We start from the raw sequence: 26,416 nt of genomic DNA, 5'->3' as shown, positions 1-26,416 counted from the left end.
GCGGAGGGAACCATAGAAAAAACCCTACTGACCAACATTAAAATGGATACACTGTTGGGGCATGTGGGTGGCTCAGTCAGGCGTCCAACTTTGGCTCAGGTCATGATCTGTTTGTGGGCTCAAGGCCCACATCGGGCTCTGTATGTCTCTCTCTCTGCCCCTCCCCTGCTCGTACTGTTTCTCTCTCAAAATTAATGAAACATTAAAATAATTTTTTTAAAATAAAAACATTTTTAAAAATTTTTAAAAATGGATACACTGTGTCATTTATACACTGCCACACTACAGAACAGTGAGAAAGAACCAGCCTCACTATGTGCATCAACATGCATGAATCTCAAAAATAAAACTGAACGAAAGCAATAGAAGAATACGTCAAGTATGAGTGAGGCCATTTACATAAATTAAAAAGTACACCTTGTTTAAGGATACATACCAAGTAGTAAAACTAAAATGAAAGGCAGGAGGATATAATTATCACAAAATTCAGGATAGTAGTTATCTCTGGGAAAGGAAGTAGGAAGGAGGTATAATCAAAGTGGGTTCACAAAACGGGGGTTCTGCTGGAGCTGGTAATACCCTTCTTTAAAAGGTACATTTCACATACTTCTGTGTGATAGCTTTCATAAAAAATAAGGAATAATCCTTCCTTCTGCAGCCCATGGCACCTACTGTCAGAGTGATGTGCTATTCACATTTTCAATGCCAGCTTCTTTGGCCATCAAACAAAAGGGGCCAGAATTTTTCAGCAGTTCGTTAGGGGTGCCATACTCTACAATCTTCCCGTTGTCTAGGACCATTATCCTGAAACAAAGGAGAAAGAAAGGTCTTAGCAGCATCTCAAATCTTGGCATTTATAAGAACAACTAGTACTAAGTTGTGGTATATTCATTCATAAAAGGTGATAAAGCAGTGAGAATGAGTGAACTATAGCTGTGTTAGTCTGGGTGGATTCCAGAGATAATGCCGAAGAATCAAGTGGAAGAATATATACAGTATAAGTCCATTTACATAAGTTTTTGTTTTTTTGTTTTTGTTTGTTTTTTTAAGATATACATTGTTGGAGGGAGACTATTCTCCAAACAGGTCCCAAGATTATGGACATTACCCCCATTTTAAATGTAAGATGTCAGAGTTGGAAGAAGCAGAAAACTTCTAGTTATTGTATGGAGGAGCTGCTGAGACCCAGTTGAATTGAGAAAATCTGTGGTTAATATCTGCCTCTCGTGGCTTGGGCCTCCACCTCCCACATCCGTTAATTTACTATTGCCTATTATACCCTCAGGACCGTTCCCTTAACACCCTGTTGGCTTTTATTAGCGTGATGTAGAATTTTGGACCCATTACTTGAACTCTCGGAATCTTTGGCTGGAAGATATCTTACGGCTAATGTGCTTAGTTTTTTCAAGGCTCAGTTGTGTCTGTCCAGCTCTGTCACTCATACTCACTTGTCACTGTCCATGATGGTGTGGAGCCTATGAGCAATGGTGATAGTCGTGCAGTGGGAGAACTCCTTTTGGATGGTCGTCTGGATAAGGTGATCGGTCTCTATATCCACCGCAGCAGTGGCCTCATCCATGATCAGAATCTTGGATTTCCGAAGCAGAGCCCTGGCCAGGCACAGCAGCTGCCTCTGCCCTATGCTGTAGCCAATGGAACAAACCAAGCATTAGCTCCTCAGGACCAAGGCAAAACGTGGGATGGGCGTGCGTGCACATACACGTGCACTTTTCATGGTCCGGATCAGGCTTTCAGAACCCCTACTCCTAGATTCCCCCAGGATGAACACCTAACAGAAGAGGTGAACACCATGTTTTCCTAACTTTCTCCATTAGAAGACCTACCACAGGTACTTAATTTTAAAATTCATATTTCTGGGTCCCACTCTTCCCAAGCAGAATGGGGAGGAGCCTAGAAACATGTATTTTTAATAAGCACCCCAGGCAATCTCCATGTTTGATGAGTCTGGAAAACCCTAGCCCAGGAATAGTTCTTTGCATCACTACAGTAATAGCCCAGCACCTCAACAGTAATTCCAAAATAACTCGGGATGCCGCCAAGTTCAGTGCAGCAATATTTGACCTGGCACCGTGAATATCGGGTGACACTGCATCAGAATGCCCCAATGGCGTTTCTTAGTGGCCTTAGCAAACCCATTCGTTATTTTAATGTGTAATTCTAGTCTCAAGGCTAATTATTTGTTCAAGGCCTTCTGCCTCGATTAGAGACATAGCTCTCTAATGAACGTGATGTCTTGGTGTGAGATGCAATGTATGTGGAATTCGAATATGCTAGTAAAATGCAAATCGCTTTAATTTGCTAAAAGCCAGTAATGAAGGCTGGACCTCTTACTTACATAAAGAAGCTTTGGGAAATGATGTGGAGGAAATATTCAGGAATTCGCTAATTGCTCTTTCCTGCTGTGGCCATTAGGGAACGTATTAAACAGAGGGCGGCTAGACTAGAGTTCTGTAATTCTCTGTGAGAAAATTTCTGCAGGAGATGAGAAGTCACCCAAGATGAACTTCCAGTTTTTCTCTGTAATGTAGGAACAGAGACACTGTAAAACTGTACTTCAGTTGTACCAAACTCCTGCCTGGCTCAGTCGGGCTTCACAGTAATAGGCTGTTACCGAGGCCCCAGTCTGGTGTTCAGCTGCTATCTCTCCTTCCAAATGATCGATCTCCCATCACGCACCAGAGAAATGTTAAGTTTCAACCCTCAACCCTGGTCTGAAATCAAGGCCCTGATCATGCCGGATAGGTGTCTCCCAGCAAGGATAGAGAAGGATGGGAGGATTTTTGTTCTCACAAACCAGACGTGTCAAGGCCCGTGTCACATCTTGCCAGAGGGACCCACACGGCCCACATGTCTGCGTATCCACTATATGACATTACTTTGTACACGATCAATGCATATTTGTGGACTGAATAATCTTTTCCATAGGCCTAAAAATCTACTTAAGTCCTGCTAGTTCCTAGATCTGTTGCTGATGGTTAACAAACTTGGTGCCATTCTATACCAAAGCTTACAAGTATTCTCTGGGGCTACACACCAAAGTCACCTAGGCCCTGACTCAACTGGTCTGGGGTGCAGCCTGGGCATTGGAATTTCAAAAAAATGTTCCCAGGTGATTCTAGTGTGTAGCGTAGTTAGGAATCAATACTCTTAGGCAGTGCTTCTTAAGCTGTAATGTACACACAAATCCCTTGGAATCTTGCTAAAATGTAGATTCTGATTAGTAAGTAGGGTTGAGTCAGAGTGTGCATTTGTAGCAAGTTTCCAAGAGAAACCAGAGCTGCTGGGCCTCCCTTCAGTTCTGAGCTTCATCTGCTAACGTTCCACGCCCTACCTACCACTGGGACTGGAGCAATCCTATGATACCACGGACTACCTAGCCCAAGGAACAAACAAGTGGATCCCCTTCACTTCCTCCCAGTGCCTGTGGGTTATGAAACATTACCTAAGGTTGTCACCAGCCTCTGTCACTTTGTGGGACAATCCAAGTTGCAGGCCAGCCACAAAGGATTTGAGGTGAGCCAGCTCCAGGGCCTTCCAAATCTCCTCATCTGAGTGGTTGTTAAAAGGATCTAGATTCATCCTCAGGCTTCCAGAGAACAGGATGGGATCCTGCAAGTCAAGGGATGAGGGGGCTATTGAGGGTAATGACAAAAAAGGGTCTAGCAGGGTTTTTTTGTTTTGTTTTGTTTTTTGTGGCCAGGAGAAAGTAGCGAGGACTGGCCTGAGGTGCAAAGCTGGTTAGTGGTCAAGCTTTTGCAAAGTTTCCTCACTGAAGACTAAAGGGGCTGCCAGAGGATTAAAAGGAGTTCTTGGTTTTTTCATTTTAAGATTCATTTATGGATTTCCATGAAAACTCATGGTAAGGAGGTGGAAGGGTCGGGTGGTCAGGGGAAGGGACAGTACAGAAGAATTTATTAAGCTGCAGAAAAGATTCAAACTGAGCTAACACCAGACAAACCAAAACCACCCCCCAGAGACTTGGCTAGAAGAGCAGAGGAAGAATGGTTCTAATAAGGACCCATATATCACCACCCCTACCACCGCCCCCCCCCCCCCCAAACCCCACCTAAACCTCCAAGAGAGGCCTTATTTGGCAGGGTCCAGAGAGGAAGCCAAAGAGAAGCCTTTTTTTGCTGATGCACTAAGTGTTCCACTTGCTGGCAAAAACCTGCAGCAAATTCCCTCCCCTATCTTTTAACCATATCAAATGGGGAGTATAAAGCTTAATGGTTTCAAGCTTCAGCGGCAAAACTGCTAATGTTGATCGCAAAGGTCTTGCGAACCTAGGATGGGCTACAGAAATGCTAAATAATCATCCGCTCTATTTGACTGCTGTTGTGTTGCTGCCACCTAGTGATTAGATTTTGGCAGTGACATAAGTATATTGCCACAAAATGCAAAAGTTATTTTTGTCAGTTCTGGAAACCATGTGTCGTAGGGTATCCTGGGTAGAATGCAGAAATGAGACTGCTAACTGAATATACATCAAGAAGATGCATATGTTTCCTGCAGAAAAATCTGTCCCCTGCTGCACGTGCAAAGTTCTAGACCTCACCTGGGGGATGATGGTCAGTTTCTCTCGGAGGTCATGGAGCCCAATGGAAGCAATATCTACCCCATCAATGATGATCTGGCCACCTGCAGCCTCTAGGATTCTGAAGAGGGCATTTGTCAAGGATGACTTCCCAGCTCCTGTCCTGCCGACCACACCAACCTATAAATACAGTTCCTTTGTACATTAGTTTGCCGTGTACTTCTTTGGGGGGAAAATGTTTAGCCTGGGACATTCTGGGCACTGACTGGCTACTTCATCTCTAAGGTGTTCAACTGATATTGATTTTTGGTGGGGGAAAAAGGGCCCAGATGTCAGGAAAAAGATGCCTTCTCATTCTACCTTCTCAACTGTTGGTTGCTCAGAACTGTAATGACCATTGGAAATGTACACATCAACAGCTGTTGTTGTAATTATGATAAGACATTATAGGGTTTAAAAAAAATCTTTGTTTAGAAGTGAGGAAAAGGGAAGGGTCAGGCCTAGCATCAGTTGAGAACCTCAGCATCCTTACCTAGACTTTTTTTTTTTTCTTTTACATTTTTACATCAGACCCCAAGTCCTCATAGAGAAGGTGCAGGACTTTGCAGACCAGAGAACTAAGTCATTATGTCTGCAGAGACCACCTCCACATTGCTGTTCTCACCAGTTCCTTCCCCAGGCTGGGTGCTTTCTATCATGCCCTTACAGGAAAGGAGCTACATCAGCAACAGAAGATGATGCTGGAGGGAGGCAGGGAAGGGCTCAGCAGAAAACTCTTACAGCCCCAGTAAGTCTGTTTGATCCCTTGTTGACATCTTGCCCTCTGGAGGAGGAGAGGGTGTGTCCTTATACCTCCCTTGGGCAGAAGTGTCTTGACCCTATCCCTCCACCCCAATGATGAAAGCAGAGTCTGGCTGCTCTCCCCCTCCAACTGTGTTCTGATCACAAGGACTCACACTCAGGCCTTTCTTCAAGCTCCACCTACCTTCTCCATACTCTTAATGTCACAGGTGATCCCTTTCAGTATGAGATCCAGCTCAGGCCGGTACCGTAGTTGGTAGTTGTTGAACTGGATCTCCCCTTTGCTGGGCCAACCTGGGGGAGGTCTCTTATCAGTCACCCAGGGTGCCTGGCAAAGAGACAGGAAGGGAAGTGCTTTACATGGTGGCAATTCACTGAATGGTACCCATAGGACTCCTATCACAGAGCAGAAGGATAGCAGTATCCCAGCCACCTGTGGGCATCTGCAATGATGAGACTGCAACTCCCAGAAGTTTCCAATTAAAGAACCCCCATCCCTCAAGGTTTCTCTGTGGAGCTACGGAATGAAGACACCTTTTAACTTAGTGCATTCCAAGACCTGACTTCCCCCCAAACCATTTCCTATCTAAGTTTTAAGAAATTGGGTTGAGTTAGAGCACCGTGATTTGTAGGAGAAACTTTATGATTCCATATGAAATCTCTAGACAGGGTAAAGATACTCTTTTGAAGGAAACTTTTTTTTTTTTTTGGCTTGTCCATGGGTTCTTCTAATTTCTCCTTACCTCGTTTTCCACTTTGGTGTACTCATTTATTCGTTCAACAGCCACAATGTTGGTCTCTACTTCTGACGTCATCCTCACTAACCAGGTCAGGGTTTGTGTGATCTACAGAAAATCATCTCAGGCTCAGAAACCACCTCAATTTGTCAAACCATAAGGTCAGTCCAGTAACTCTGGTGAACAACAGAGTCCTTTTGGGTGCTCCGCCATGATCACGTTGGGCCTATATTAACTCCTAATGAACACAGCACCATACAGAACCAGCTGGTAGCTATGTAAACCTCCTGCATATTAGTTACAAAAGATGGCCAAGTGACTCATCAAATGAACGTCATTTAGTGAATATTTATTACTGTGACAGACATAGTCTTGGGCACTAGGAAATAATGTCTAACATGTATCCCCTAGTCATGCTGGGGATGCATATCGTTTTATTGGACTCTTGATTAGAATTTTCTTGATTAGAATTAACTATTCTGTGATTTAAGAAAAACAAACATAGAAGAAGACAGTCAAAAGACTTTCTGGTTACTACTACATTATGGAAAAGAAACTCGTTTATTCTCTTTTGACTAGAATCAAGCAAAGAGGCAAAGAGATGGGGACTATTAGGTTGCTTCATATCAAACTGCTTTCTTAACTGCCAAAGGCAACAAAGTTTTTGTCCGTTTTTCCAGATGACACTGGTACCTGCTTAGAAAGGGTAAGGAGCATGTCCATAGACTACACAATTAGTAAGAGATAGAGCCAGGGTTTGAACCTTAGTCTTCCCTACTCCCTTCTAGATCTAGAAAGGAATCAAGAGCACAAACTCCATGGTAGACTCTAGACTCGATTTAAGAATAAGTGCATTAATTTAACCAAACTCCCAACCTTAAGACTCACATTAAGTGCATTGGACAGAACAAAGCCCACAGTGTCTCCACTTAGTGTATCTCTATAAATAACCATCATCATAGATGCAAAGAAGACAATCAGGTTCCCAATCAGCTCCAGACGGACTGCAAGCCACCTGTAGGGCAACAGAACCAGAGAGAAAGGTGTCACTGATCTTCACCTCCTTACCCTAACCAGGAACCTACGTGTTCATGGAACACTCTCAGAGGGATTGAGTTGGTAGGGCTGTGTTCTCATGAGATGCCTCAATTTGACTATACCATGTGTTCCTAAAATCTTTTAAATTAGATTTTAGAAAATAAATTGCATCTTAAAGGTACTAGAGGAGCTTGCTAACCTAAGGGAATTCTATGATTTGGTGTCTCCCATACTTGACAAATCATAAGAACCATCTGAGGTAATAGTTAAAAGTACACAAAATTCATGCCAAAAAAAAAAAAAAAAATCCTGGACTTTAACCCCCAGGAGATTCTGGTTCAGAGAGCCTAGGGTGGACTTCAGGAATCCATATTTTTAAGTAAACTCTACCCCCAATGTGGGGCTCAAACTCATGACACCAAGATCAAGAGTCATGCTCTACTGACTAAACCCACCAGGCACTCCAGGAATCTGTATTTTTTTCTTTTTGTTTGTTTCTTTAGAGAAAGAAAGAAAAAATCTTTTTTCTTTTTTAATGTTTATTTTGAGAGAGACAGAGTGTGTGTGTGTGTGTGTGTGTGTGTGTGTGTGTGTGTGTGTGTGAGTGAGTTGGGGAGGGACAGAGAGAGGGACAGAATCCCAAGCAGGCTCTGCTCTGTTAAAGCAGACCCTGACACATGATCCATGAAATCATGACCTGAACCAAAATCAAGAGTCAGACGCTCAACTGACTGAGCCACCCAGGCACCCCAGAAATTTATATTTTTAATAAATGTTCTAAGTGATCTCTTTTGATTAGGCAGGGCAATAGAGAAAAGGGATTAGGCAATGCCATAGAGAATCCATCTGTAAGTGAAGAAAGTCAGCAGCACACGAAGGTTCAACGTACCCTGATTTCATGATTTTAAAAAGGGAAAGAAGCTGGTGGTGGAGGTGCAAGTGGATCACAGGGTGAGATGTTGGAACTTTATGGAGAACTGAATAATGTGTAGACATCATTCATAAAATTTGACTTTCCCAAAGAAAATGAATTTAAGTTTGCACCAATAATTCTAGCACATGTACAAATAAATGATACATATTTTATAACGGCGTCTAAATAGGATTGACTCACATGCCAATGTTCTTCTTGGAAAGTATCTAAGAAATAAAGTCTCTTTACAATCAGAGTCCTGACCGCTCCATGTTCCAGGTAATACGGAACATCATTAGCCTGCCCTTAACACTTCAAGATAATGTGGAAGCCACTCAGGAATGGTCACTTCCTGAAAAAGACATCCAAGGACATATCCCTTCTTGCCAGGGTCTAGTGATGCTGCAGAAATGAAGGACGCTCACCCTACTCAGGATTCACCTCCTTGGATAGGAGCTTTCCAGGTCTGTCATCACTGGTTTTACCTAAACATTCCATAGTCTCCTCCCTCCAATCTTGGCTTCTTTTGCCACCCTACAAGAGCACACTGCCCATGGAGAGTCTCACATCTGCTCTCAGGGAAGCCAACTACACAGTCCCAGTTCACCCAGCACTGCTTAAGTAGCTGGGATACCGAATGCTTATCGATGTCATTGGACTTCCACCAAAGCCCTATGATATAGGTTGTGTTCTAGCTGCTGTAAAACAAACCAAAAATGAGATTTTCCTTAGGTCAAGGCATTTTACCCAACTTGGTAAATAGAGTAGGCACAAGCATCCAGTCTCTGACTCCAAACTTCATACTTTCTTCTACTTACACAACAAGTATGTTTGGGCACAGTGAAATTCACATCGCTGGCTACACCTGCCCTCCCATAGCTAAGGTCAAACATACATAACCCTAAGCATATATTTGGGTAAATACCCAGGGGTAGCCTCACCTGTTGGAGACAATCCAAGAGAAGACACATTTCTGGTTGGTGTCAATCCCCACCTCATTATGTTTTAGAAATCGCTGCTGATGCTCAAAGGCACGGATGACAGACAAACCTGACACAGTCTCACTGAAGTGAGAGTAGATTGGGGACCTGGTGACAGAGTCCAGACGTTTCAGCTGGCGGGAAGTAGCCACATACAACATCTGGACCCCAAAAGTAAACAGTCAGTCACAATCACATTGCATATGCAGTATCTCTTCCTCTGTGGCCATGACCCAGCATTCTTCACCTTGATGGCCACAGCCCATATCTGAACAGGACAGAAGACTCTAGGCTCACCTCTGGCTAGGAGAATGAGGAGAGAGGCCTGGGAAGACATTGGTGGGGAACAGAGGAGGATGAAAGTGAGGAGACTACACCACTTGAGGAATTTAGTCAGCCTGAACCATATTCTCCCAAAGAATCCGCATATATTGTCCAAGCAACAGTTTTTGTAGTAGCTGGAAAAACTGTCTCCAAAGGGATTTTGTAAATTACAGCTGGGACCCAAGGGGTGTGGAAAGTGGAGATGGGCAGAAAATGGCCAGAGAAATGTAGCCTGAGGATTAGATAAAAATTGAATAGTCAGGCAAGTGACCAAACTGTGCTTCAATGGTGTATGAAGGTAGTTCTGGAAATATGTGGAACGTTGAGGGTCTAAGAACTAGAACTATATGTGCAGACAAACCTTGAGACACAAGGCTGAAGGATGAGATTTAGTGGAATGCAGTTCTGCAGTGCTACTGGAGTCTGTGAGGATTTGTTGAGACCAGGAAAGAGCTGGTCATTTCAGAGTCTGGACCCAAAACGTTTTACCTAGAAGTTTCCTCAAATATCCTTCTTCTTACTGTTGGCTTATCATTAATGGCTGAGAGGTTGTTACTGAGATAGCAATGTACCTGAGGAACTTAACACAAATACCAGGGGTTGTCACCTTACCACGAGCCACAAGGCTGCACTTAACTGCAAGTTTTTCAGAATTGTTTTCCCAACGTAAACAGTTCATCCATGGAATTCTCTCCACAGCTTGCCTTGCCTCATCAGTTTTTAATATGGGCGTGGAGTCCCCTCCACTTGCTTCACTTGGCTTTCAAGCTATCTGTTCCCTCAAGAATATATTGGCATTGAGTCTAAGTCATCCATAGACATCCATGTGAAACTAGAATTGCCCTGAAGTGAATAGAGATCTAGCTTCTGCCAAGAGACACCTCCCAGCAGATAAGCCTAAGCCAATCAAGGAAGCAGCCATAGCACAACTCTTCTAGAAGCAACCCATCACCTATCCATTACAGGGGATCTTACAGAACTTACAGACTGTCCAGAGCCAACCTCAAAGTAGTCTTAGGTCCAAACATAAATCTGCCCCATGTAAATCTTTAGTTGAGGGTTGGGGGAGGGCAGCAGCTAAAGTGAGATCTGCTGTGAACCACACACCAGTTGGTGCTGACACTCCATCTCCAGACAGTGGCCTCTGGACTCCTCAGTATGTCAATATAGGACTAAGTGACAAAGATGCTAGAGAGGACTGAATGACTAGCAATAAACAAAAGAGAAGATTCTCAGGAGGGAGCCTGGGCTTTTGTAAGCAGAGAGAAAAGGACACCCAGGTCTTTTTGAACCTACCTGCACAAATGTATAAATGATGCCAAGGGGAATGATGATGGTGATAAAGATGGGAGTGGCTATGCAGATCATGACAAGGGTGCTGATGATTCCCAGGAAGCACAGTATCCAGCTTCGCAGGGACAAGGGGAGGGTGTCATCCACCATGGAGATATCCTAGGAACACATAAATTAGAAGAATGCTATGCAAATAGGTTACTAGGACATCTTCCATCTTCCTGACTCCAGCAGGGGAATTGTTGGATTCTGGGTTCCCAGTGAGTCCTTCATTTAATCATTTCATGGTATTCATTTGCAATACACTTTTCTGCTCATCCCAATAACCAATATCACTTCTGTAATTTCTTCATCTTTCTAAATCCTTCCAAACAGATATGGCAGTCACCCTTCACTTTTTTCAACAGACTTGGTAAAGGTTTTCACTCTTCTCAGTGAAATTCTCACTTGTCAAATTTATTAAACCATTCATAATCATTGTAAGCTAATAGAGACTTAGAGGTAAATCCTCCTCTAACTGAGCCAATTCAATTTAATTTAACTTTACACAGGTCCTAATTCCATTCAGTACCTAGAACAGAACCTGGCACATAACAAGCATTCCTTCTGTTTGAAGCCTCCAGTCAACAAGCCTTGTCACCGACCCTTGACTGAAGAATCATCATCTACCTGGCAAGCTGTTTTCTCTGCTGAGCAGAGAGCTTCATGAGGAGAGGGAGGTGGAGGTCAAATGTGACACTCGCCTGGCCAGTGTTCTAACCAAGTAACCCAGAGGTGACAAATCGGTCTTACTGCCATATTGCCTTCATGTCATGTTGAATAAATGAACAAATGGATAGATGGATGGGTGGATGGATGGATGGACGGATGGATAATGGTTCAGTATACACAGGAAGTCTGACTTATACTTTGGGCTTCCCTTACTTACATTTCTTAGATTATATGGATTTTAGCATTAGTAATATGTGAGTATCAAGGTGAGTTCAAATTATCTCTGGAGTGTCCCAAACTGGGTAAGGGATAACAGTTTCCCAAGAGTCCTGAATGACTGAGTCTAATTTACCTTCTCAGAGTCCTATCAGAATGCAAATAACTATATGTCCAGGATTGGCAGAAAAAAAGAAATCCTTACCTGCTATCAGTTCTATACAGATTACTTTTTGTCCTTTACTGGCATAGATTCTCCCACTTTCTTTCTTCCATCCTCTCCCTTCACCTCTTAAGGGCTCAGCCATCTATTCCACAGGACTCTAAATCAAACTCTCCTTTATAGGTATGAGCTCCCTTTCCCCACAAAACTCACCATATAGTCAATGACAGTTTCCTTTTTCATGCAAAAGCAGTTAGCAAAATATGACAGTTGCCTAACTAACTCACAGTAAGGTCTCTGCATTCTTTTTCAGAAGATTAATTATATACATATAATTTTATATTTATATTTATATTTATATACGGTTATATATAATACATATATAATTATACATTTATATATATATATATATACTTATACATATATATAGTATATATAAACATAATTAACCTGGCACATAACAAGCATTCCATGTTTTTTGGGTTTTTTTTTAATTTTTTTTTTTTAACGTTTATTTATTTTTGAGACAGAGAGAGACAGAGCATGAACGGGGGAGGGGCAGAGAGAGAGGGAGACACAGAATTGGAAGCTGGCTCCAGGCTCTGAGCCATCAGCCCAGAGCCCGACGCGGGGCTCGAACTCACGGACCGCGAGATCGTGACCTGAGCTGAAGTCGGCCGCTTAAACCGACTGAGCCACCCAGGCGCCCCCAAGCATTCCATGTTTTATATATTCCATATATATATATATATATATATATATATATATATATATATATATATATATACACACACACACACCCCCATATATTCCATGTAATAAATATATATTACAACATCAGAAAAGAGTGTGCAATCTTTGCAAAATTCCTGTGAGAAATCTCCCCATTTAAAATTGCATGCCCAGGGTGTCTAGATGGCTCAGTTGGTTAAGCATCTGACTTCAGCTCAGGTCATGATCTCGCAGTTCACGAGTTTGAGCCCTGCATCGCGCTCTGTGCTGACAGCTTGGAGCCTGGAGCCTGCTTCAGATTCTGTGTCTCCCTGTCTCTCTGCCCCTCCCCTGCTCATGCTCTGTCTCTGTCTTTCAAAAATAAGTGTTAAAATTTTTTTAAAATAAAATAAAATTGCATGCTCTTTGGGGCATCTGGCTGGTTCAGTCAGTAGAGCATGGGACTCTTGATCTCAGGGTTGTGAGTTCAAGCCCCACATTTGGCATGGAGCCTGTTTTAAAATGAAATAAAATAAAATAGGGGCACCTGGGTGGCTCAGTCAGTTAAGCGTCCAACTTCAGCTCGGGTCATGATCTCACGGCTCATGGGTTCAACCCCACATCAGGTCAGAGCCTGGAGCCTTCTTTGGATTCTGTGTCTCCCTCCCTCTCTGCACCTCCTCTGGTCGCACTCTGTCTCTCTCTCTCAAAAATAAACATTAAAAATAAAATAAAATGAATAAAATAACTAAAAAACTAACATAACTAACATAACTAACCTAACAACCTAACATAAAATAGTATGTTTTTTTAGGTTTTATTAAAGAGCAGAAAACCCACTGAAGTTGTCTCCAATGACATCATGCTCACCATATTTGTCCCAGAGGAAAGTGATAAATGGAGACCAGTCAACTTGTCCAGTTTTAAAGCAGCTACGATGTCCCAGAACTTAGCTGTGGGCTGGCCTTTGTGTCTGTTCTGAGGCCAAAAAGATAAGGGTCTAAAGCTACTCAGACAGTGTGAAAAATGTGCTCCCTTTTCTACAAACAAGAAGACTAAAAGCGTGCTGATGACAGTCGACTATTAGAATTACTTGATTTCTGCCTCTGTTCCTAAAATCTCCATCTCAAATGCATGAAGAATCATGGGTTGGGTTTGGCTCTTGGAAGACAGCCATCTATGATCTTATCATTTATTAAGCATTCCAGCGCCTCATACAGTCCTTGGCTCATACCAGCTGCTTGATAAATACCGTTGAATAAATGAATGCTAAGCGTTCCTGGATCTGCAGTACATGGAAATAATGTTTTAGAACTTTATTAAAATTATAGGTGGCTCTTTTCCATAATCCAGACTTCATTTACTTATCTTAAAGTATCAAAGATAGAATAGGAATGGAGCAGAGACCAAGCAAAGGGTTATTCTGTTTTCTCTTTTATGGACCATCATAGCCAGTGATTGTGTTTTACATGTGTTTTTCCCTCTGCAGGATAATCCCTCTCATTTTTCTTCTACTGCCAACCCCCCTCCCCCCACCATATCTCCCTGGCTAAGTTCCTTTTATGACTTAAGTCTCACATTTTCTGACATTTCCCGCTTTGTCACCAGGATGAGCTAGTACCTCTTTGCTCTGTCACTGTTTTGTACTCCCAGAACAGCACTATATACACATGTTGTTATTGGTTTTATTGTGTCCTGTCATACTCCTTTATTTCCTTGACTGTCTCCCTCACTAGATGGTGAGCTCTTAAAGGGCCAGAGCTTTTCATCTCTATATCCCCAGGATCCTTGGGACCTCACACAAGGTGCTCAATAAACATTTGCATGCTAAGTGGACAAAAGAACTATAACTGTATACTGTTGCCTAGGGGGATAGGAGAATTCTTTCCCTGTTCACAGTGGAAAGATCCTAAAACACAACATCGTACAGCCCTTTAGATACTTACACCAGCGAACCTGTTCACAATCCGGCCTGTGGGTGTTGTGTCAAAAAAACTCATGGGTGCTCGAAGGATATTGGTTAGCAGTTGCTTGTGAAGGATGTTTGACGCGTGAGTGGAAGCACGGGCACTGCAAAGATTTCCTAGGAGCACAAACACACCTAAAAATGGAACCAGTTTAGTCAGTACTATGCACAGGGATCCCTGAAGACCTGTGCCAAGGACACGATGGCAATTTCTTCCCTGAGTCTAGACAAAGTACACAGACCAGGCAGATTCTGTAAGAGATGACTGGTATAGCCATCAGACGTACCTTGTACCAATCCCAGAGCTCCATAGACACCAATTCTCAGGTCCCTCTGTGAGGCTGGATAGTTAGTGCCATTATAGGTTTTAGAGTCATTGGTCCAAGCACTGAGCCAGAGGTTGGATCCAATATAAGCCACAGCATTGATCACATAGGCAATGATGATGAAGAATATCAAACACAATCCCATGGCTCGCAGGTATTTCAGGTAGATGGACAGCTTCACCTGAAAAGCACCCACCCTCAGTATTAGAAATCCTAACGGCTTTTGGTGAGTAGTTACCTAGAATACCAATCACAAGGGGGAGTGGAGTCCCCTGGAAAAGTGGATAGCAGGTAGCAAAATTTGGTAATCTGTGGTCACAATTTCTGCATTAGGCCAGGATACTAATGGATGCTGAAATACAATGTGGGGTAAATAATATCACATTATTAATGATCTTCTAGATACAATTAAGAGAGAAAGATATCAAAATAGAGTGGGAGAACAACAACACAGACACAACAGAGTGGGATGGAGGGTATACTGCAGACCTTGGAGCTTGTTTTTAGTAATTTGGATTTAAATTAAGACCTTAAACTTAAGACCTTGTTTTTAAGTTTTATTAATTTGAATTGTGTGCTCTCAGATCGACTTAGTGTTTTCTGGCTCCAAGAATTGCATCTCAAAGCAGTTTTGTTGTTCCCTCCACATATCAGAATGGAATTACTTATGCAATGTGGTATGAGGATGTTCACAGGAAACCTGTCATTCTTGGAAATAGGATTTGATAGAAAGCCCAAAGCCTCTACTAACATTTCAATGATGAAGCTGAAGATTTGCAAAGCACATAAGACATATCCCGCCTGTAGATATGTATTCAAGTCACCAAACTTTAAAATGTTCAGATCCCAAGCCTTAGATCACCTCAAATTGTACTTTTTATTGTGGCCTTCACCTTTCCAGTTTGTATGAATTCCTTCTTAATTAGTTTTTGTCCTTTCACTAGTTCTTCCTCCTCCTTCAGGGTATTCACATTCCGAGTTTTCAAAGAGTTTTTTAGGGATTTCCGGTGCCTGCTACTGGACCTAGAACTGAGAAAGAGAGAGGAGGAAAGCATTCTTGAGGACGCACAGATGCATCCGGGGGGTCTTGTTGCAAACAGATGTCACAGTCGCTCTGCTAACATCAAAGTGCATTTCAGAACACATGGCCATAGGGAAACACCCCACCCCGCCCCTGCTCTCCATACAAAGAAACAAAGGAAGAGCTGGGAGTGTCCCCGGTGTCTACTCCCTCAGGACAAGCCCACAGAGAAAAAGAGAATGATCAGATGGAAATATGGAAGTGATGACAAGGGCTGCCAGCTGAATAGATGACCAACCTGTGACTAAGTGTTCGATGAAGGCTGTTCTCTCTTCTCATGGTCAAGGAGGCCACCTCCTCAGGGATTTCCTCCACACTGGGCATCAGCCCACAGTCATCTTCTTCACTGTCCTCATTGACTAGGAGACACATCAAAGGTTAGGGAGGTGGCGACATAGAGCTGTCTGAATTCTATGAACAAGGAAGAGTTCTTTCTGATCTAGCTGGCCCTTTAGCAAGAGACCACAAATGTATACATAGGCTGGAATATTTTGCTTCAGAACTATTACTTATTAGTATCTCTAATAGCTGAGAAATACAAGGATAAAGGAGAGATGAGTTAATGTTCTAGTGGAAGAGAAAATGGTAAAAAGGAGAAAAATATTCCCAGAAGCTTCTCAGTTCTTTTGCAGCAAAGAAAGAACTTTTAAGGTTATAGTAGATAAGCAGAGGAGTCCTAATTCCCAGAATTTACTAGAAAGGGGAGTATAAATTAAAAATGCTCTTCTTGGGGCACCTGGGTGGCTCAGTCGTTTAAGCGGCCGACTTCAGCTCAGGTCATGATCTCGAGGTCCGTGAGTTTGAGCCCTGCATCGGGCTCTGTGCTGACAGCTCAGAGCCTGGAGCCTGTTTCAGATTCTGTGTCTCCCTCTCTCTGACCCTCCCCTGTTCATGCTCTGTCTCTCTCTGTCTCAAAAATAAATAAACGTTAAAAAAAAAAAATGCTCTTCTTGAAATTCAAATAACTTTACAAACTTTTGTGAATTTAAAACACTTTAAAAACATATGCTGCAAATAAAGAATACATTTTTAAAATTGAAAATAAAATAAATAAAATGTAAAACAGCCTGGACATCAGTGGCAATGGTAAAGACCTCTGGAAATTGATAACTCCATAAAGCAGTGAGAATACTGGCAAAATATTGTTAAACTTTTTTCCTAACTCTGCAATTAACCAAAGGCTTGCAACAATCCAAGGAACATTTATTTAAGAAAAATGGCTAAATCCCAGTAAGAACAATAAGCTTTGTGATAGTTTAATTTACCCCCAATCCTCTCTCCTCAGATCTGCTGTAGCCTAGAATACTAATAGCCTCACAAACATGGTAACCACAAATAGCAGCAGCCTCCTGGCTGCTGGAGGGAACAGAAAGTGTTCAAAATTCTCCCAAAGCCTCATCCTGTAACTGAACTCAAGTCTGTCTGCCCAACATGCAGCAAAGACAATCACTGAGCCATTGAGTATAAAGCAAGGAAAGGGTTTGAGAGGATGCCAAAAAGACAGGAGGGCAAGCTTCACATTTGCCTCCACAAAGTAGAGTCAAGAAAATTTAAGGGCAAATGAAAAAGGCCTGGGTAAAGAGTTGTAGTTGTGCTTACTAAGTCCCACTAACCCTTTGGTTACCGCTTTCAACCCCTAGAGAACCATCATTATTTGACCTGTCTGGCAGTTCCCTAGAAAACCCCATGCACAGGGCTTGTCTTTGTTGGACCTGACTTGGAGTCAGCAATCGGCAACAATTGTGTAACATCACAGCTGCCTGAGATGGTGATAACAGTTGGGGCAAATAAGTAGCTAAACAAAAACTTAAAAGGAAAAGCTGGGGAATAAGATATCCTTAGGGAGCTTTGATATCTTTAATATACCCCTGGCAATCTAGAATCCCATACACATGGGCAGGGCTGCACACATGCTCCAGAGAGACTGGAGAAGGCCCTACTCTCACCTCTGGCTACTCTGGGCAAGCAAGAAACAAAAGGTGAAGCAGAATTGTAAATTGCCTACTGGAGTGTTAAGGACACGCCCTCCCCCCCCCCCCCCCCCCCACACACACACACAAAGCCTCTCAGAAAAGGCTGAGTGACTTATTGGTTCCAGGTCCTTAAAGAAATCTCTAATCATTAGCTGACCACCCAAGCAGAGACTTCATTGGCCACACACGACAAAGAATGCAGATTTAGTAAGAATTAGTTAAGGAAATTCAACAGGAGGAACAACAAACCCTGGCAGAGGAAAAATCTTATTTCCAGAGTTGTATTATTTAAAGTGACCAGTTTTCAACAAAAAATTGTGAGACACGCAAAGGAAGAAAGCATGAGACCATACACAGGAAAAAAAGCAGTCAACAGAAACTGTACCTAGGGAAGCACAGGCATTGGGCTTACCAGAGAAAAACTTTAAATCAACTATTATAAATATGTTCAAATAACAAAAGAAAACCATGTCTAAAGATCTAAAGTATGAAAATGAGTTTTTATCAAATAGAGATCAAAAAAGATCAAATTAAGAAAAAAATAGAAATTCTAGAAAAGTACAGTAACTAAAATGAAAAATCCATTAGAAAGACCCAACAGCAGATTTACTAAAGAGATTAAGTGTGTGACTTAATCCAATCAACCATTTTAGCACAAAAGCTGCCAGCTTGGACTGTAGGGGACAGAGGCAGGACTAAATGAAGGAATATGGTCAGACTTCTAGGATTCTACACGCAGAAAACGTACCAATAGAACTATCCAGCCGTGAACATGTGTTATCCTTCAAGAAAAGGGAAAAATGACCCTGGGGTTGACTACCCCTCAGTTCCAGAGGGTGGAACCACCAGCCCAGGTTGAGCCTAAAGAACAGATAGCATCAGACCAAAGAAGACTATCATCAAACCTTAAAATCTGGTGGAATTGACCCTGCTAGATTTGGGATTTACTTGGGATTCATGACCATCTTTCCTTTTTGGAATGGGAATGTCTATCCTAATGCTGGTCTTGCCATTGAAGCAGATAACCTGTCTGGTTTTATAGCTTGTCAGATGGAGAGGAGTTTTGGCCCAAGACTCTGGGTCTCACCCACAACTGATTTGAGTGAGGAGAGGATAAAATTTGGGACTTCAAATTGACATTTGGAGGAGATTTTGGACTTAGAGGAGATACTGGAATGATTAACACATTGGGGATGCTGGGATGGTGTGAATGTATTTTGGACACAAAAAAGATGTGAATTTGGGGATGCCAGAGAACAGACATGATAGAGTGACTTGTGTCCCCCACCAAATCCATACGTTGAAATCCTAACCTCCACTACCTCAGAATGTGACTTTATTTGGTAATAGGATCATTGTAGATGTAATTAGTTAAGATGAGGTCAGACTGGAGTGGGATAAGCCCCTAATGCATTAGGTCTGATGTTTTTATAAAAAGGGGAAACTTGGAATTGATGCACACAAGGGAGAATAGCATGTGAGGATGAAGGCAGAGATTGATGTGATGGGTCTTCAAACCAAAAATGCCAAAGATTGTCAACAAACCCCCAGAAGCTAGGAGAGAGTCCTGGAACATGTTCTTCCCCTGTCGCCTTCGGAAGGAACCAATCCTATGGATTGATTTTGGACTTCTAGCGTCCAGAACCATGAGACAATAAATGTCTGTTGTTTGAGCCAGTTTGTAGTGTTTTGTTATGGCAGCTAATTAAGAAAAGAGTATACAATTTTTAAAAAGGGGGGGTTGCACCTGGGTGGCTTAGTTGGTGAAGCAACTGACTTCGGCTCAGGTCATGATCTCACTGTTCATGGGTTTGAGCCCCATGTCAGACTCTGTGCTGACAGCTCAGAACCTGGAGCCTGCTTCGGATTCTGTGTCTCCCCCTCTCTCTGCCCCTCCCCTGCTCACACTCTGTCTCTCTCAAAAATAAATAAAATACTTAAAAAAGAAAGAAAGAAAATAATAAACCAAGCCAATATTGACACAGGTCACCCTTGCCCTCCTGCCTTTCCCTTCATTCTACCATGTCATGGTCTACCCCTTGCCAACAACAACAGCATGCCAGGCATTGCTCAGAAATAATTACTTAATGTTTACCTTGATTGACAAAGGCTTGATGAGCTGTTTTACAAACTGACCTTTACATAGAGGATAGGATTCTTCAAAGGGGCCATCTGGAAACTCAGATCATGGCAGAATCCATGAAACTCAGATTGCGGCAAAAAAAAAGTCTGGACTTAGCACAAGAAAACTACCCAGGCACCTCATGTTGATGTAGTTGAGCAATAAATTAAGGGAAAAAAGCATCTGACACTGCCCTTTGGCTTGGGGCCTTCACTGCCCAGGCAGGTGATTTTTGCTTTCTCCAGGCCAGTGCCTGGAGCACGTAAAGGCTAATGAAAAGTTCCGACTTCTTCCTTTCTGCTGGTTCCCAGTGCCCCTGCCCCAGTCTCCTGGGATAGCTCCCAACCCTGTCACCCATATCATCCTGTTCTTTGCTCCTGTCCTATCCCTCCAACACTTGACAGTTTATCACTCCTACCCTATCCTGCCCTGAGCAGTTTTCAACAAAAAATTGTGAGACACGCAAAGGAAGAAAGCATGGGACCATACACAGGAAAAAAAGCAGTCAACAGAAACTGTACCTAGGGAAGCACAGGCATTGGGCTTACCAGAGAAAGACTTTAAATCAACTATTATAAATATGTTCAAAGAACAAAAGAAAACCATGTCTAAAGACTTAATACTCACAGACTTTATGGTTCAGGCTTTTCTTTCCATCTCTCGTGCTCCCTGGGGTGGGTTTGAACCATCATGTGTCCTGACCTCAAGGCCTGAATGAGTTCTCACTTGCAGGCTCTGTAACTACCTCCTTTTCTGACTGACTTGTGGAATGCACCCTTCAGATCTTGCTTTCTAAGGCTTGACCTACTGCTGGTGACTGCTACCCAAAGCAGATATCCAGAACTACGTGCAGGACTACTACTGGCAGATTCTTGGGAGGGTCCTCAGGGATCAGGGCTCCATTGCTGACTAGAGCTAATCGATGACCCCAATGGTGGTGGTATTAGGGGCTATTCCTGTGGTGTACTGTGAGACTATGAAACTGCCACGATTCTTCCTGGTTCAAAACACCCAGTGGTTTTTGGTATATTAGTCAAGATGCCCTTTGTTAGGCCTTATCAAGAATGTTTCAGTACACTATTAGTACCAGTCTATGAAGCTGTCCAGGAAGTGGTTTTAGCAGATTTAGGGTAGGTGGGGTGGGATGTGTGATTTGAGTCAACAGAAGTACAGCATCCTTAAAAGGGGGTGCCTGATGCTACTAGTCTTTCTTCCACAGGGACTAATCACCCCAAATTTTCAGTCATACCCTTCTAAAGAGTGTTCTTCGATTGCATGGTGGAGACGAGCTGAGCAGGATGAGCCCCTAGTTTGGCTCAGGCACAGAATTTCTGTGTCTGTGTTTCTTTACAGAGACATAAAATACAGAAAGAATAGATTTTGGATCTCTGGATAGTTCACTTCCAAATTGAACTCACTGGATACTGCATAGTTCAGGCAGTCAGTATCAGTTTATCACTTCTACCCTTCCCATACCCAAGCTTTATCCTGTTCCAGTCCTCCTTACATACCTGTGGCCTCTCCTTCAAGACCCATCTGTTTTGTGGATGTCTTCAGAATCTTAGCAAACAATCCTTTCTTGGCCAGCAGAGTGCTGTAGGATCCCTTCTCCAGGATGGTGCCATTCCCCAGAACCACAATCTCATCCACTTGGGGAAGAAAGCGAATGCTATGTGTAATCAAGAGTCGAGTCTGAAAAAAACAACAGTAAGTGGTGCCACCACCTTCCTTCTGTGAGCCCCTCTGTCCACCACCATCCTTGGCTTGCTCTTAAAAAGGAAAGGAAGTAACTTCTTCCTGCCAACTATGAGTAGCTAACTTCCAACTACCCAGAATGTCTGCCTTCTTTGGCTTGCTCTGGGGGTGGGAGGGAAGGAAAAAACAGTCATTTAAATTCATTTTAGGGCTCTGTTTCAAAACGTAGCCCTGAACACTTGACCTCTTTTACTTTTTTCTTTCCTTCCCAGTGCCTCATCCTAACACCAGACCCTATGTGTAAGGGGAGACTCTGGTCCTTGTGGATATAGTGTTATTTGCCTGTAGTGACAGCAAGGTTTGCCCTACACACATTCTTCCAGCTTCCTGAGAGCTTAGGAATGTCACTTGAGATCCAAGCCTATCAATATAACAGATGCATCCTAAACTAAGGAAATAACTAGCTAATTTCCCCTTCCACTAACCAGCTAACCAACTGAACTTGAGAGCAAGGACAGACCTTTTCATCTGTGCACGCCCAGTCTTTGCAACAAACCAGGCATAGGGTGGTATATAGTTCATGAATGAATGGAGCCAAAGGCCATTCGGACAGGAGACAGAACCAGAAATAGAAGGGAGAGTGAGTTCCTGTTGACTTACTGATCCAAGAGAAGCAAAGGGCCTCAGTGGGACGGCAGCCCACCTACCCTGACTAGCAGCAATCAAGAAGTCTTGAAGGGAACAGGCCACACACAGATGGAGTTTTACTGCCCAATACTGAGGGAGATGTTACTGTCAGCCCTCATTGTACACTTGCTGTTGGTGAGGGACACATTCAAACCCACAAAGGGCTCTGCCAGCCCCTCCCCCATTCAGCCCACTGTGTCAGGGCAAATGGGCTAACTTGCCCATGGTAAGGAAAGTCTAGCCTTCACCTACCACTAGCTCTAGTGACTTGCTCTGGCCACTTTATCTGTACTCTCTCATGGGGGCATTGTGAAAGTCGAATAAGGCATCACAATCAAAGTGCTTAGCACAGGCCTGGGGCATCATGAATACACAAAAAAATGTTAGTTCTATTTTATCCCCACATTCCCACATCCTGCAAGGGTTCCAGGAAAGTGCCTTTTCAGAGCAGAGCTCTAAAACCTGTGGGATGACCTATGTCCCACCAGCAAGGTGAGTTATTGGGTCCTCTGGGATGTTTTCTGACTCCAACCAATTCTCCGACACCAGCTAGGTGTTCAGCAATTCAATTCTGACACTGACTACCTAGAATTACCACAAACCCCACAGCTGAAGGGCTTGGTCCTATGAGACTGACCGACTTCAGAGGCAATTTGCATGACTTGGGCCACCCTTACTTCCAACCAACTAGCCATAAAGCCCCTTTCTCATGATCAGTAATTTATTAGAATGGCTCATCGATCTCCAGAACACACTTTACTTGTTTGTTGGTTTCTCATAAAGAATACAACTCAAGAACAGTCAACAGAAGAAATGCAGAGGGCAGGCTGTGGGGGTGTGGGACTCACCTGTGGAGCTTCCATGCCCACAGCCTCCCTCTCAGCACCTTAATGTGTTCACCAACCCAGAAGCCCTCTGGATCCCACTGCTCACAAATTTTTATAATCCAATCTTCAGCCCTTGCTTCCCTCCCCAGAGGCCTGAAAGTTCCAACCCACCCATCACTTGGGCTTTCTCACTCTCTTTTTTAAAGTTTGTTTGTTTGTTTGTTTGTTTGTTTATGGGAGAGAGAGAGAGCACTCACCAGCGAGCATGGTGGGGAGGAGCAGAAAGAGAGAGGAGCACAGAGGATCTGAAGTAGGCTCTGCACTGACAGCAGAGAGACTGATGCAGGGCTCGAACTCATGGGCTATGAGATTATAACCTGAGCCAAAGTCAGACGCTTAACTGATTGAGCCACCCAGGTGTCCCACTTGGGCTTTCTCTTGAACAGCCCAGTCCTGAGGCTATCTAAGGGCTGCACCCTAAGTCTCTTTCTAGGCTTATGAACAAAAAACACTCCTAGTATTACTCAGGAAATTCCAAGTGTTTGGAGCTCTGTGTCAGGAACTGGGGGCAAAGACCAACTATAATCTTGTTATACCACAGATCTCAGAGTGCTTTCCATCACAACCAATCATCCTAGGAGGATCAATGTCACCGGAGCCACAGAATAAGGTTCAAATTAGCCAGTTCTAGCATAAGCTATGACCTCAAGATGGGAGCTGTCATGGGTCATCTCCTGAAAGACCAGTCTGACACTGTATCTCCTCAGCAGCCTTGGTGGTATGTTGGGGGGTAGGGGAGGTAAATACATGCTTCAGGACAGCAGCAGTCCTAGGAGATGTGTCCCCAATCCCTACCCCAATGTCTTCATTGCTTTAAGTAATTTCTCACCTTGCCTTTCAATAGGCCATTGGGACCCAAGACCTTATTGAAAATATGTTTTCCCACATGAGCATCCACGGCTGACAGGGGGTCATCCAGAACATAGATGTCTGAATTTTGATAGGTAGCTCTGGCCAGGCTAATCCGCTGCTTCTGACCCCCACTGAGATTTATACCCTGAAGAAGAAAATAATTTCTATTAAGCACTACTCCATAGTTCCACCTTCACAGAGACTATTATGGAGGGGAAAGGAAGAGATTTACTTCAATAAGGTATCAAGGGATTTAAAACCTTCTAAGTTCCTCTGTACAAATCAATAACTTTGATTCAAATAAGTTACTTCAGGCCCAATGATGAAACGTATGCCAAAATTACCATTTTCTATGAGAGGATTTACTTATTATTTTTGTTTCCTGCCCCATGGGAATGTGGAGCTGCACCAGTGCAGATTGTCCCTATTTTATTCATGGTTGTAACTCCAGCGCTTAAAATGCTGTGTGGTACATAGTAATTACTTAATAAGTGTATTTGAAATAGTGAACAAAATCATTCTAGAGCTGTATCTTCATTAATCTTCTAGTAGCTGAAGATTCTTGTCCCTCAAAGACTGATCTATTCATTGTTAGTAATAGGAAAGAAGGTTGAAAACATCCTAAATATGTAGGCATGGCGAATTTCTAAATCAATTACACTCTAACCATATAATGGATACAATACGGTCGTTAACAATGTATTTTTTAAAAAGGCATTTAATAACCTGAGAAAGTCACACTAAATTTCTAAGTATTTGAAGCAGAGTAGTAGAAACTTTCTCCAGGCCTCACTAGCATCCAGAAGTCGAGTCAGGACACCTAAGCTCTGGTCCTGCGTCTGCTCCTCTACCTGCGAGGTCATCCTTGGGCCAGGCTCTGGTTAGTTACCCTCTCTGGTCCTAGCCTCATCAGCTTTCTTTAAAAAAATTTTTTTTGGTGGGGCGCCTGGGTGGCTCAGTCAGTTAAGTGTCCGACTTCGGCTCAGGTCATGATCTCACGGTTTGTGGGTTCAAGCCCCGCATTGGGCTCTGTGCTGTCAATTCAGAGCCTGGTGCTTGCTTCGGATTCTGTGTCTCCCTCTCTCTGCCCCTTCTCCACTCATGCTGTGTGTGTCTCTCTCTCTCAAAAAATGAATAAACATTAAAAAAATTAAAAAAAAATTAAATTAATTTTTTAATGTTTTTATTTATTTTTGAGAGAGAGATACAAAGTGTGAGTGGGGGAGGGGCAGAGAGAGAGAGGAGACACAGAATCCCAAACGGGCATCAGGATCTGAGCCGTCAGCACAGAGCCTGATGCAGGGCTTGATCTCATGAACCAGGAGATCATGACCTGAGCTGAAGTTGGATGCTTATACAACTGAGCCGGCCAGGTGTCCCTTGTGTTTTCTGGTATTTGTTCCAAGCTGACTACCAAAATTGGTCAGCTCTTTTACTCCCATGTACTTCTTCACTGTCCTTGCTCCCTGCCACCCCCCCCACCCACTACTATTTCTTCACCCTTCAAGGTCCCTTGGTGTCCCAAGTACCTTCTCTCCAATCTCGGCCAGGTCTCCTCCGGGCAGCACTTCCAAGTCTGGGAGGAGGGCACAGGCCTCCAGAACCTGCTGGTATTTCTTTTCATCCAACTCAGATCCAAAAAGGATGTTGTCCTTTAAGGTGCCATTCTGGATCCAGGATTGCTGTGGGACATAGGCTATAGTGCCCTAGATGGGAAGGACCAGACCACGGGACAGTTATACCTCCAGAAATGCAGGGCTGAAGGAGGGAGTGGCAGCATGGGGAAGGAAAAACAGAACTTAGATTTTAAAAAATGAATGTCAGGCTGACTGAGCATCTGATATGTATAAATGTGCTTGTATTTATTGCACCAGCCAGGGAGAAACATTCAATATCCTGTTCACCATTTAAATACTTCTCCCTACTCTCTATTTCACTATCGCTTTCTAGCCATGATCCTGAAAATTAGAGGAAGAAACACATGCTGCTTCTAGAACAGGAAACTCACTGGGATTGACTCAAACCCTAAGACCACCAGAGGGCTAACACAGGGGTGATGGTATAGAGATTTTAGGAAGAACCAAGAGATTTGAACGAGGGTGCCAGGCTGATGCATGAAGCAGATCATGTCCAGAGAGGAAGCCTGACAAAGCCCTGTGTTTAAGAATGAACTCAGTGTTGAGTTGGCAAGAAAAAGCTTTCTCATACACCTGAAACTAACATAACATCGTGTGCCAACTATACTCAAAATTTTTTTGAAAAAATTATATTAAAAAAATAAATAGTAATTTATGATAACAAAAAAGGAAGTATGATAAGCTTTTATTATTTAAAAAGTTAAACAGAAGTCAAAACTTGATTTGAGGCTAGAACCAATTTAAATAT

The 26,416-nt window shown here is 43.0% G+C and overlaps 1 protein-coding gene across 1 annotated transcript in view; it reads right to left on the bottom strand.

The window, feature by feature from the left end:
* Nucleotides 1-245: 245 nt before the first annotated feature.
* Nucleotides 246-26,416, bottom strand: part of ABCC2 (ATP binding cassette subfamily C member 2) — a 64,560-nt gene continuing 38,389 nt past the window's right edge. The window contains exons 17-32 of the mRNA XM_042909291.1: nt 25,561-25,737; nt 24,009-24,176; nt 21,422-21,602; nt 16,054-16,174; nt 15,628-15,763; nt 14,696-14,915; nt 14,389-14,543; nt 10,645-10,800; nt 8,986-9,185; nt 6,982-7,108; nt 6,100-6,201; nt 5,541-5,684; nt 4,577-4,735; nt 3,464-3,630; nt 1,449-1,643; nt 246-804 (exon numbers count right to left, since the gene is read on the bottom strand). Of these exons, the coding sequence (XP_042765225.1) occupies nt 675-804; nt 1,449-1,643; nt 3,464-3,630; nt 4,577-4,735; nt 5,541-5,684; nt 6,100-6,201; nt 6,982-7,108; nt 8,986-9,185; nt 10,645-10,800; nt 14,389-14,543; nt 14,696-14,915; nt 15,628-15,763; nt 16,054-16,174; nt 21,422-21,602; nt 24,009-24,176; nt 25,561-25,737 (2,538 nt within the window). The 3' untranslated portion in view covers nt 246-674. The remainder of the gene's footprint in view (nt 805-1,448; nt 1,644-3,463; nt 3,631-4,576; nt 4,736-5,540; nt 5,685-6,099; nt 6,202-6,981; nt 7,109-8,985; nt 9,186-10,644; nt 10,801-14,388; nt 14,544-14,695; nt 14,916-15,627; nt 15,764-16,053; nt 16,175-21,421; nt 21,603-24,008; nt 24,177-25,560; nt 25,738-26,416) is intronic.

The sequence above is a fragment of the Panthera leo genome, chromosome D2 (assembly GCF_018350215.1).
Source record: "Panthera leo isolate Ple1 chromosome D2, P.leo_Ple1_pat1.1, whole genome shotgun sequence".
Taxonomy (NCBI): Eukaryota; Metazoa; Chordata; class Mammalia; order Carnivora; family Felidae; genus Panthera; species Panthera leo.
This window is presented reverse-complemented; position numbering and strand designations above follow the sequence as displayed.